We start from the raw sequence: 11,509 nt of genomic DNA, 5'->3' as shown, positions 1-11,509 counted from the left end.
GGTGGCTTGGGGTTTTTTAAACTAAACGCGAGGGGATTTAGGTTGGAGGCGATGAGGACATTCTTCACTCAGAGAGGGTGGCGAGGCGCTGAACAGGCTGCCCGGAGAAGCTGTGGGTGCCCCATCCCCGGAGGTGTTCAAGGCCAGGTTACGTGAGTCCCTGGGCAACCTGATCCAGTGGTGGTGTCCCTGCCCATAGCAGGGGGTTGGAACTGGGTGGTCTTTAAGGTCCCTTCCAACCCAACCCATTCTCTGATTCTATGACTGGTGGGAGGTGGCTGCAAGGGCTGTGGGCCCTAGGCACCGTGCAAAGGGGACAGAGCGGTGCTGAGCACAGGGGGCACAGTGCAGGGGTCAGGTGTGAAAACTGCAGGGGTACAGTACCTCAGGCATGCAGGGGAAGACACACTGTCGGCGTGCAAGGTAGGTGCGGGGCACACACGGCCCTGCAGCACGAGGCGGCCTGGCCCAGGGCCATGGGGAATTTGGCACACGGGGGGTTTAACAAAGCGGGTTAGTTAGCTGCACATCCGGAGGCTGCTCCCCCCTGCAAGAGCCCGGAGGAGGCAGGCACAGCGGGTAAATGGGAGGGCACGGGGCTCTGCAGGGACGGAACCCCCCTGGGCTTGCATCTCCCGGCTGCGGCTCTGAGACCCCCGGGCACGGCCCCTCCTGGCAGGGAGCAGGCTCTTGGCAGCGACAGCCGTTCCCTGGCAGCCCCCTGCAGCCCCGCGCCAGCCCGAGACAAAGCGCGGAGCTGCAGCTGGCGGGGGCTGCGGAGGGGCTGCCAGAGGAACGGCAAAGCTGCCTGGGGGCTGCTTCCCCCCCCGGGAGCTCCTCGGGGCCATGCCTGGGGCCCTTGCCTCGGCCACTGCCCGGTGCGCGGGGACAGACGGAGCCTGGAGCGGCAGGGAGGGCACGGCCGGAAGGGCTGCGAGGGCAGGGGAGGCTGCCCCAGGACTTGCCAGCAGGCACGAGCCTTGCTTTGCCCGCGGCTTTGTCTCCATCCAGCTTTCCTAACTCCGTCCTGTTTGTGGAAGGCTTCGTGCTCCCGATCCCTACCTGTGTCTGCCTGCAAGCCCCGATCAGCAGCAGCACTTTCAGAATGAACCCCCCCCGCCCCGTTTTCCCATCACAAGTGTAAAATTATCTGGGTTCGTGTAAGGCAACTGATATCAACTATTTTAATCTGGGAGGGAAATCAAATATATCTATTTCTATTGCGTTTCCTTGTGTATAGAAAACAAAGGCGACTCTGGCTGTTTACGACCACGCTTGCTTTCTGGCCTTTTTCCATGGAAAATCTCTGCTCGTTTCTGCATCTCTTCCCTCTTGGCATCTCCCGGTGCCATCGTGCTCCCGCTGTTTGTATTTTTGATGTGCTCTTTGTTCAGCTGCTCTCCGTGTGACTGCCTCTGCCTCGTGCTAGCTATTCACGAGAGCAAGGCCCGTGAAAAGGAGCTGAACTTGGGCGATGGGCTTGTTCAGCCTGGAGAAGAGGAGGCTCAGGGGCGGCCTTATCGCTCTCCATAGGTAACTTAAAGGAGGCTGTGGCGAGGTGAGGGTTGGTCTGTTCTCCTACGTGCCTGGTGAGGTGGGACATGAGGTGGTGAGGTGGGACATGAGGTGGTGAGGTGGGACATGAGGTGGTGAGGTGGGACATGAGGTGGTGAGGTGGGACATGAGGTGGTGAGGTGGGACGTTAGGTGGTGAGGTGGGACGTTAGGTGGTGAGGCGGGACATTAGGAAGAACTTCTTTACCCAAAGGGTTGTTAGGCACTGGGATGGGCTGCCCAGGGAAGTGGTTGAGTCGCCATCCCTGGAGGTCTTTAGGAGACGTTTCGATGTGGAGCTTAGTGACAGGGCTTAGTGGGGGACCTGTTAGTGTTAGCTCGGAGGCTGGGCTGGGGGATGTTGGAGGTCCCTTCCGGCCGAGGTGACTCTGTGACCGTGTGACTGTGTCACCGCCACCCTGCCACCCCGCGGCGCGGCCGCGGCCCCCCCCAGGCCCGCCCCCCCCAGGCCGTGCCCCGCGGCAGCGCGGTCTCCTAGCAACCCCCCGTCCCCTCTCCCCCCCCCCTCCGCTCCGTGACGCGCTCCCCGCGGGCGCCTGCCATTGGCGGCGGGCGGCGGTGACGCGCGGGGCGGGGCGCGGGGGTGACACGTCGGACGGCGGCGCCGCCAGCGGGGCCGCGGGAGCCGCCCCCGCCCCTCCGCTCCCGTCCCGTCCCGGCGCGGCGCGGCCCCGGCCCCGGCCCCGGCCCCGCCATGCGGCTGTCGCTGCTGCTGTCGGTGCTGCGCCCCGCCGGCCCGGTGGCCATCGGCGTGTCGCTGGGCTTCACGCTCAGCCTGCTCAGCGTCACCTGGGTGGAGGAGCCCTGCGGGACGCCGCCGCGCACCGACGCCCGCCCCCGCACCGACGCCGCCGCCGCCGCCGGTTCCCCCGTCGGCCCCGCGGGCGGCCCGCACGACGGCGGGCGGCACAACGGCAACGCGGCCCGCAGGCCCAACGCCGTGCCCGCCGGGCTGGGAGCCGAGAGCTGGGAGCCGCGCGTCGTGCCCTACCGCCCGCCCAGCCCCGGCAGGGCCGCCAAGAAGGCCGTCAGGTGCGGGGCGGCGCCGGGGGGCGGCGGGGGGTGCGCAGCGGGGGAGCTGCCTCCTGCCGGGGCTCTGCTGCCCCTCCGTCACCTCCCCGGGGGCTGCTGGGGGGCTGCCTCATGGGACCTCAGCTCCGGCGGCGCCCCCGTAACCTTTCCCTGTGTCCCCCTTTCCCTGTGTCCCCCTTTCCCCGTGACCCTTCCCCGTGACCCTTCTCCGTGACCCTTCCCCGTAGCTCCTTCCCCATAACCTTTCCTTGTGGCCCCTTCCCCATGACCCGTCCCCTTGGCCTTTTCCCCATAACCTTTCCCCGTGGCCTTTCCCCATGACCCTTCCCCATGACCCGTCCCCTTGGCCCTTTCCCCATAGCCTTTGCCCGTGACCCTTCCCCGTGTGCCCCTCCCCATGACCCTTCCCCGTGTCCCCTTCCCCGTGTCCCCTTCCGTGTGACCCTTCCCCATAACCTTTCTCCATGACCTCTGCCCTGTCTCCCTCCCCATGATGCTTCCCCATGGCCCCTTCCCCATAACCTTTCCCCGTGGCCCCTACCCCATGACCCTTCCCCATGACCTCTCCCCGTGTCCCCTTCCCCATGACCCTTCCCTGTGTCCTCCTCCCCATAACCCTTCCCCATAACCCTTCCCCATAACCCTTCCCCGTGACCGTCCCCCGCTGCCTCCACCTGCCCGCCACCCCTGGGGAACCTTGTCCCCACGGTGCAAAGGTTGCGGGGCCGGGCGCAGCACGCTCTGCACGACGCCCAGCCCTAGCAGGGCCGCGTCCTTGCGGTGGCGTGTCCCCAGCCCTCACCCCGCCGATGGCACGGAGCGGGCGGTGAAAGGGCCTCCTTGTCCCCGCCAGGGGGTGGGCGGACTGGGGGGGGGGGGGAACCGTGGGGCTGAATGGGGCCAGTGTGTGAGCGGAGGCAGCGTGGGAGCCGGGGGGGGGGTGTTGCTTCCTGCCTCGGGGCCGGCTGGAAGAATTAAACCTGGAAGTCATTGTGAGCGCGGCAGCTGGGGGCGGCTGGGCCCTCCCCGTGCCAGCAGCTGGGCTCCGGCCCCGCTCCCACGTCGCAGCCGCCTGCCCGGCGCTGCAGGGTGCCGGCGCCGTCGGCTCAGGGGTGCTGTCCCTCCCGCAGGACCCGGTACATCAGCACGGAGCTGGGGATGCGGCAGCGGCTCTTCGTGGGCGTGCTGACCTCCAAGAGCACGCTGAGCACGCTGGCGGTGGCCGTGAACCGCACGCTGGCCCACCGCCTGGAGCGCCTGGTGTACTTCACGGGCACGCGGGGCCGCAAGGTGCCCCACGGCATGACGGTGGTGACCCACAGCGACGAGCGGCCCATCTGGAACATGTACCAGACCGTCAGGTACCTGCTGGACCACCACGTCAACGACTTCGACTGGTTCTTCCTGGTGCAGGACGACACCTACACGGAGGCGCACCGCATCAACCGCCTGGTCGCACACCTCAGCATCGACACCCTCCTCTACCTGGGCCGCCCCGAGGAGTTCATCGGCGGGGACACCGACGGGCGCTACTGCTACGGGGGCTTCGGGTACCTGCTGTCCCGCAGCCTCCTCCTGCGCCTGCAGCCCCACCTGGAGTCCTGCCGCAACGACATCCTCAGCTCCCGGCCCGACGAGTGGCTGGGGCGCTGCATCATCGACCACACGGCTGTCAGCTGCACCGAGGAGCACGAGGTAGGTCCTGCAGCGGAGCTGGGCTCCGGGAGCCCGATCCCTGCCTCCTCAGCCTGGCACGGGCTGCTGCTCTCCCTTTCCTTGCTGTCACGGAGCAGAGCCCCCTGGCAGCGTCTCGCCGGTGCTGCCTGCTCCCCATGGGCTCCCGGGGCCGTGGGACCAGCCCTGGTGTGCTGCTTTCCTTGGAGCTTGCCGTGCTTGTATGTGGTGGGGTGGGGCTGTGGGTCTGGATCGGCCGTAACCTCTCCCCCCTCGCTGACGCAGGGCCTGCTTTACCAATACTTTGAGCTGGGGAAGAACGTGGACCCTGAGCAGGAGACCGACCTCCGTTTCCAGAGCGCGTTCACCGTCCACCCTGTGCTGGATCCTGTCCAGATGTACCGGCTGCACAAGTACTTTGCCCAGGTGGAGCTGGAGAGGACGTACCTGGAAATTGAGCAGCTCCAGGTGAGACATGGCTTGGCTGGGAGGATCTGGGCTCCTCTTGGCATCGCTTTCTGGCATCACCCATCTTTCTGGTCTAATGTGAGGGCTTTCTGACCTGCAGGCACTCTGGGGTGCGATCACCTCAGCTTTTGTGACTGCAGCGGTGTCAGGAGAGCAGCTTTGGGTCCGGATGGGTCCTGCGGCTGGGGCGATTCAGGGTGCTAGAGCTGGCAGGGTGCTGAGGTCTGCCAGCAAAGGCAGCGCGGGGTGGGACAAGGTGCAGATCCTGTTGCTGAAGGTGGCGTGCTGTGCGCTCACTTTGTGCATGCTTTGCTCTAACTCCTCCACGTCTCTCCTTGCAGCTGGAAATCCAGAACGCCAGCAGTCTGTCCGCAGACGGGGACCACGGCGCCACATGGCCCGTTGGCATCCCTCCCCCGTTCCAGCCCAAAACCCGCTTCGAGGTTCTGCGCTGGGACTACTTCACGGAGGATCAGGTCTACGCCTGCGTGGACGGCTCCCCCAAGTGCGAGCTGCAGGGCGCGGACCTGGCCGACGTGGCCGACGTGGTGGCCACGGCCATGGAGGAGCTGAACCGCAAGTACCAGCCGGTGCTGCACGTCCGCAAGCAGCAGCTGGTGAACGGGTACCGGCGCTTCGACCCCACGCGCGGCATGGAGTACACGCTGGACCTGCAGGTGGAGGTGGTCACGCAGAAGGGGCACAGCCGCTCCGTCACCAAGCGCGTGCACCTGGTGCGGCCCCTCAGCGAGGTGGAGATCATCCCCATGCCCTACGTGACGGAGGCCAGCCGCATCAACGTCATCCTGCCGCTCACGGCCCACGACCGCGACCACGCCGCGCGCTTCCTGGAGGTTTACGCCGCCGCCGCTTTTGAGAGCAGCGAGAACGCCGTGCTCACCTTCCTCTTCATCTACGACCCCTTCGAGGCCCAGCAGGTGACCCAGAACGACATCTTTGCCCCCGTGAAGGCGCAGATCACCGAGTACGAGCGCAAGTACGCCGAGGTGAAGATCCCCTGGATCAGCGTGAAGACGGACGCCCCCTCCCAGATCAAGGTCATGGACATCATCTCCAAGAAGCACCCCGTGGACACGCTGTTCTTCGTGGCGGGCGTGGGCACGGAGGTCACCATCGACTTCCTGAACCGCTGCCGGATGAACACCATCAACAACTGGCAGGTCTTCTTCCCCATCCACTTCCAGGGCTACAACCCCGCCATCGCCTACCACAACCAGGTGCCGCCCCCCGCGCTGGACCTGCTGCGGGACGCGGGGCGCTTCGACCGCGACGTCTTCCACGAGGCCTGCTTCTACAACGCCGACTACATGGCGGCGCGCACCCGCATGGCCAGCGACGTGCAGGAGAACGAAGACATCCTGGAAACCCTGGACATCTACGACATGTTCATCAAGTACTCCAACCTGCACGTCTTCCGGGCCGTGGAGCCTGCCCTGCTGCAGCGCTACCGGCACCAGGCCTGCAACCCGCGGCTCAGCGAGGAGATCTACCACCGCTGCGTGCAGAGCAGCCTGGAGGGCGTCGGGTCCCGCTCCCAGCTCGCCATGGTGCTCTTCGAGCAGGAGCAGGGGAACAGCACCTGAGCCCGGGGCGCGGAGGGGCTGGCCCTGCCCAGCCTGCCTGCCCGCCCCGCCTGACCTGCTGCCCAAAATCTGTCTTCCTCCTTCCACTGCGGCTGTGGAGATCGGCCTCGGTGCTGCCCGGGCAGGGCTGGAGTCTGCCAGCATGGGGTGAGCCGAGCTGAGCTCTGGGACCCCCGCGTCCTCACCCCAAGCGGTGCCGGCCGCTGCCTCGCTCGCCGCCGGCCCGGCGGGGAGGAGCGGAGCCGTGCTGCCCCTTGCTTTGTCCTGTGAACTGCTCCACCTCCGGCTGCTGGAGGACACTGAGACCCCACCGCGGGGCTGTGGCTGCTGTGGGGGACCAGCCGGGGCTGGGGCAGATCCCACACACGTCTCCCCTTTCCCCCCCCACAATGCAGGGCTGTTCCTGGTGCTCATTCGGCTCTCCCGGCACCCTACAGCAGAAGGGACTGGAGCGTCGGCCCTGTGCTGCGGGGAGGGCTGCCTCCCTGTGCCCTTGCAGCCCTGAACAGTGGGACTGACCTCCCCAAAAAAAAGCAATAACGAGGTTGGTTTTAGCGTATGCCACTTGACAGGGAGACGGCTGCCTGAGCGCCCCTGGCTGCTGGGGCGGGGGGGGGAGCTGCGGCCCCCGGGGGCGCAGGGAGTGCTCCTGCCGTGTTCGTGTACCGTGAGCTGCTCCCCATGGGAACCCTGACCCGGGCCGCCTCGGCCTTCGCAGTATCCATAGGACAACGGAGGTCGCAGCCCTCCAACAGGAGCCGTCCCTGCCCTCGGGGACGTGCCCGCAGGCCGTGCTGCCCCCCTGCCGCCCCCCGGGCCCCCACTGTGCTCCCCGGGCCGAGGGGCTCCAGGGGCGGTTCGGCTGCGCATCTCCTAAGGAGAAAGCGACTGAGGAGCTGCTCTGTGCTCCTGGTTTGTATTTAATAGCGGGGAGAGGGGGTGGGGGGTGTTTACACTAATAAAATGGAGAGATGAACACCTGCCTCCGGCTGGTTCTTCCCTGGGGCACTGCTGCTGCGTGTGAGAGGGGCTCGGGCACACCGTGCGGGGTGAGGGGTTATGTATTTCGTTCCGAGGCTGCGTGCAGCACCTCAGCTGGGATGAGACAGCTCTGGCTTTGCTTTTGCGTGAGGCCAAGCAACCCCTCGGAAACGCCCCCGTGAGCAGCAGGAGCCCGGCACCCCCCGCGCTGCCCGCGGTCCCCGGGGCTGCCCTGCTGTCAGCAGCTGCTGGCAGTGCCTGGGGGGCAGCGCTGGGGGCACGGGGCTGGCGTTGGACCCAGGGGTGCGGAGCTCGGGCTGTGCTGTGGCGTCCCTGCTGCCCTAAATTCCCACAGGGCTGGCTTTCAGGCCTTCACTGAGACAGCGTTAAAAAGGATTTTGATGGCTCCCATGTGCTCTGTTCCCACAGGAGGGCTGTGCGAGCAGCGCAGGACCAGGAGCCCACCTTATGGCAGCGGCCAGGCGTGCGCGGCACGGAGATGTGCAGTGGGTGCACAGCGGGGTCCAGCCCTGCTCTGCCCTCCCAGGACCTGCTCCAAGGGAGCTCCCGGGCCAGAAACCCCATCTGAGAGCCATGGTGAATCAGCACTGCTTGGCCTGCCCTCTCCACCCCTTTTTGCTCCCCAGTCTGCTTCCCAACATCGCATGGGGTGGGCAGTGGGGCTGCTCGTGGTCCCCGGCGTGGGCACGCTCGCTGCAGCAAGCACACTTCATGGGGCAGCTGCTTTCAGCACTTGGTCACGGAATTCCCATATCAAAGAGAAATCCCCCAGAAAATTAACTAAAAGTGCTTACTTTTAGTTAACAAGTGCTCAGCAAAACCCTCGGAAATCCCCAGGGCTGTATGGCAGTCCTTGCCCGAAGAAAGATATCTCAGCTATACACGTGTCCCTGCTCCTTCCTTGTAACCAGGCGTAGGAACGCATGTGTTTAAATGCACGGGTGTTACAGTTCGGATGCTAACCATTAGCTCGCCCCAAATATTTCTATTTCTGATCTTCCCCGAGCACATCCTTAATTCCCTTTAAATGCGAATCTGGGACAGAAGGGAGCGAGGCGGGTGCAGGTGCGTTACAGATACATTTATTCTCCCGAGAGCAGACCCAGGAGCCTAGTTTGATCACACGTTGGAAGAGTATCCGATGCTAATGTAAAGCAAACTAGCGTCAAACGAAGTTGGCTGCAAAAAGAAATCGTGGACTGTCGTCTCGTCGTGGCAAGGCGGTCTAGATAGAGCCGCTCTCGTCTCCTTGCTGCTTACCCAGACTGAGTTAGAGCTGTTTGCGTACTTAAAGCTTTGCGCTACCCAAACCAGCGAACCACCCCCTGCTCGAGCGAAAGAATGAACAAATTACGCTTCTTGTGGCGCTTCTGGAAGAGTTTATTGGCAGCCTGGCCCGTGGATGGGGGCCCTGGGGCCACGGCACCAGGTTTGGGGCCGGCCCCGGGAGCAGGACAGGGGCAGGTGAAAGCAGCTCGCCCTGGGCTCCGTGCCGTCAGAGGGCCCCCGGGGCGCATCCCATCGCCTCGCTGGCAGCCGTCCAGGGGCGGCCACGTGTGAGGCTCGGCCTTTCCTTCCGCCCGGCCTCACTCCTGCTCCTCCAAGATGAGGTTTATTTTCTGGCAGAACTCGTCGATGACGCCGAACTCCCTCTCCAGCACGCAGGCCGCCGCGCGGATGCTCCCCGCCAGCTCTGCCCGCGCGCCGCGGGACAGGTGAGCCGAGTCCTTGGTGACAAAAAAGATGTCCAGGGCCAAGGAGAGGCCGAGGAGGAGCTGCGTGGCCGTCCCGGCGAGGCTCACGGCGCGGCTGGCCCCAGCCAGCGCCGCGCTGGCCTTGGCCACGCTGCTGCCGTTGAGGACGCTGCGCCCCAGCCCTGTCACCACCCTGAACACCCCCAGGATGACGTCCAGGCTCTCGTCCTTCCCCAGCACCTCCAGCAGCCTCCGCGCCCTCTCCACGTGCTCCCGGCTGCCCGTGAACACCTCCGCCTGCTCCCCGAACTCCTCCAGCAGCGCCTCCACCCCCTCCTTCCTCGCCAGGCACCCGAGGCTGTCGCTGACGGTGGCGGTGGCACCGACGAGGCTCCCGACCAGCGAGACGCCGAAGCCCACGGCCGACAGCAGCAGCGCGGTGCCCAGCGCCGCGGGGGCCAGCAGCAGCCCCGCCATGGCCGTGGCCCCCCCCGCCGCCCCCAGCGCCCCGCCGGTGACGTTGGCCACCGCCGCCGCCCGGTGGCACCGCTCCGTGGCCTCCGCCGCTCGCCGCATGTCCCGCAGGCAGCTCCGCATGGCGTCCCGGGCGGGCAGCAGGGACAGCCGCACCGTGTCCCCGATGGTGCTGCGGCTGGGTGCTGGGCTGGGGCGAGACAGCGGGGCCGTCAGCTTGGGGGCAGCTTCAGCCGGGCCCACCCAGCGCGTAAAGGTGCCCGCGCAGCAAAACCCGCGGGATATAGGGACCTGGCCCCTGGCTGGGGTGGGATGTGGGGCTGGGGGAGCCCAGGAAGCGTTTCCCGCCCCGCCGCCCCCCGTGTCCCCCGCCACCACGTCACCCCGCTGCTGGCAGTGCCCACCCCGGGGCCGCGCTCACCTCTCGGGGGTCCCGCAGGAGAGCCCCCCGTGGGGCAGGGCGTTCTCGCAGACGGAGTTCCTGGCCGTCTCCCCGCAGCAGGCGTAGCGTCCGCCCCGGTAGGGCTGCCGGTGCCTCAGCACGATCTCGAACTCGTACTCGATGCTGTTGGCGTTGAGCAGCGCCTTCCGCAGGGACTCGAAGAGGGGCACGCGGCGGTCGGTCCATATCGCCGCGCCGCCGCCTCCGGCCCGAAAGCTGGCAGTGGCGTAGGTGATGTCGTGCAAGCCCAGGAAGTGCGATGCCTCGTGGATGAGCGTCCCGGGCTGCGAGTCCTTCTCCAGCTCGCCGGGGGCCTGCCAGAAGAGGGGGCACAGGTAGATGGTGCGGTCCCAGGCGTTCTTCTTGACGTAGGCGTAGGACCTGGCCCTGCGGGGGTTTTTGCGGAAAGCCGCCTGCTGGAGCTGCGAGACGAGGCTGCGCAGCAGCTTCTTGGTGAGCATGGCGTAGCGCTCCACCCAGCCCTCGCCCCCCTGGCCCTCCCCGGCCAGCACCACCACGTCCTTCAGGTTCTTCATCAGCACCCGGTCCTTCCTCAGCGCGTCCTCCAGCACCTCCAGCGCCGCGCGCTGGGCTCGCCGCGCGATCCCGCTCTCCTCCTCGCTCAGCTCCTCCGACACGTCCTCGCTGCAGGGCAGGGCGCAGCACGAGCTGCCCGTCACCGCCTTGGTGTGGATGAGGGTGGCCTTCTGGGGGGACATCCTGCAGGGGCGGCTGGGTCAGGACATGGCGGCAGGGGACCCAAAGACCCCAAGGGGACCTCTGCCGGTGCTGGCACACCACCACAGGGCCACCTCCGGCCTCCCCCTGTCCCCTCCCTGTGCCGCAGGATTGCCCAGGGGGACAGAGCAGGGCCAGGAGGAGGCAGGAGAGCCCTGCTCCCCACAGCACCGTGGATTTTCCCCACTTCGCCCCCGCCTCCAGCCCAGACCCCACCCTCCACCTCCCACCTCTGGGCTCCACCAGCACCCCGAGGGCCCCACCGTGGTGTCCCCGACCTCACCTGCGCCGTGCCCCCAGCTGGGGGACGGGTGACAGAGGAGCAGACGGCTGGCGGCCCCGTGGGAGCGCAGTGCCGGGGAAAGCAAGCAGCGGCCTCTCATCGATAGGGGCCGTGCCTGGCCCTGATAACACGCCCGGGAGCCCAGGGGCTGCCAGCACCGCTGCTGGGGGCACCCCAATGCCCAGCACCTCCTGGCAGAGCCCTGGCCACGGGCAGGGCTGTGGGCTGCAGCCCCGGCATGGGGAGCACCCACCGCAGCCCCTCTGCCCCCCCTGGCTCCCGGTGAGCTTTTGGCAGCCCCTGGGGTGGGCAGAGCCCGACCTCCCCCCCGGCACCGCCTGCACGGGGCTGATAGAGCCCGGCCGGGTGCTGCCGGGGCGCCCGCCCTGCCGCGGCACACCCGTTGTGCTCCGGCCCACGGAGACGACGTGCGGGCTTCTGGTGCCAGTGCGCAGCCAGCAGGCACAGCTCTTTTGGGGAATGCATGAGGATCCCCACACCTCCGCGCCCCCCCACCCACCCCA

The 11,509-nt window shown here is 66.9% G+C and overlaps 2 protein-coding genes across 2 annotated transcripts; one reads left to right on the top strand and one right to left on the bottom strand.

Annotated features, from left to right (window-relative positions):
• The first annotated feature begins 2,151 nt into the window (after positions 1-2,151).
• Positions 2,152-7,328, top strand: CHPF (chondroitin polymerizing factor). Its single transcript, XM_083840684.1, has 4 exons — positions 2,152-2,606; positions 3,737-4,301; positions 4,566-4,748; positions 5,090-7,328. The coding sequence occupies exons 1-4, from the start codon at positions 2,269-2,271 to the stop codon at positions 6,350-6,352; spliced, it is 2,349 nt and encodes a 782-aa protein (XP_083696810.1). The 5' UTR covers positions 2,152-2,268; the 3' UTR covers positions 6,353-7,328.
• A 1,388-nt stretch (positions 7,329-8,716) lies between these two features.
• Positions 8,717-11,462, bottom strand: LOC310901344 (uncharacterized protein). Its single transcript, XM_083840691.1, has 3 exons — positions 10,986-11,462; positions 9,944-10,684; positions 8,717-9,712 (listed from the first exon to the last, which is right to left on the bottom strand). Exons 2-3 carry the CDS (start codon positions 10,681-10,683, stop codon positions 8,941-8,943), a joined length of 1,512 nt encoding a protein of 503 aa, XP_083696817.1. The 5' UTR covers position 10,684; positions 10,986-11,462; the 3' UTR covers positions 8,717-8,940.
• Between the last annotated feature and the right edge of the window lie 47 nt (positions 11,463-11,509).

This window comes from Anser anser (genome assembly GCF_964211835.1).
Source record: "Anser anser genome assembly, chromosome: 6".
Taxonomy (NCBI): domain Eukaryota; kingdom Metazoa; phylum Chordata; class Aves; order Anseriformes; family Anatidae; genus Anser; species Anser anser.
This window is presented reverse-complemented; position numbering and strand designations above follow the sequence as displayed.

What these genes read in the sequence shown, in the direction of transcription:
- CHPF (XM_083840684.1), top strand. Translation starts at nt 2,269, where the DNA reads ATGCGGCTGTCGCTGCTGCTGTCGGTGCTGCGCCCCGCCGGCCCGGTG. An exon ending in GCTGCACCGAGGAGCACGAG is followed by an intron (nt 4,302 to 4,565) that starts GTAGGTCCTGCA and finishes TCGCTGACGCAG; the next exon opens with GGCCTGCTTTACCAATACTT. An exon ending in TGGAAATTGAGCAGCTCCAG is followed by an intron (nt 4,749 to 5,089) that starts GTGAGACATGGC and finishes CTCTCCTTGCAG; the next exon opens with CTGGAAATCCAGAACGCCAG.
- LOC310901344 (XM_083840691.1), bottom strand. Translation starts at nt 10,683, where the DNA reads ATGTCCCCCCAGAAGGCCACCCTCATCCACACCAAGGCGGTGACGGGC. An exon ending in TCCTGCGGGACCCCCGAGAG is followed by an intron (nt 9,713 to 9,943) that starts GTGAGCGCGGCC and finishes GTCTCGCCCCAG; the next exon opens with CCCAGCACCCAGCCGCAGCA.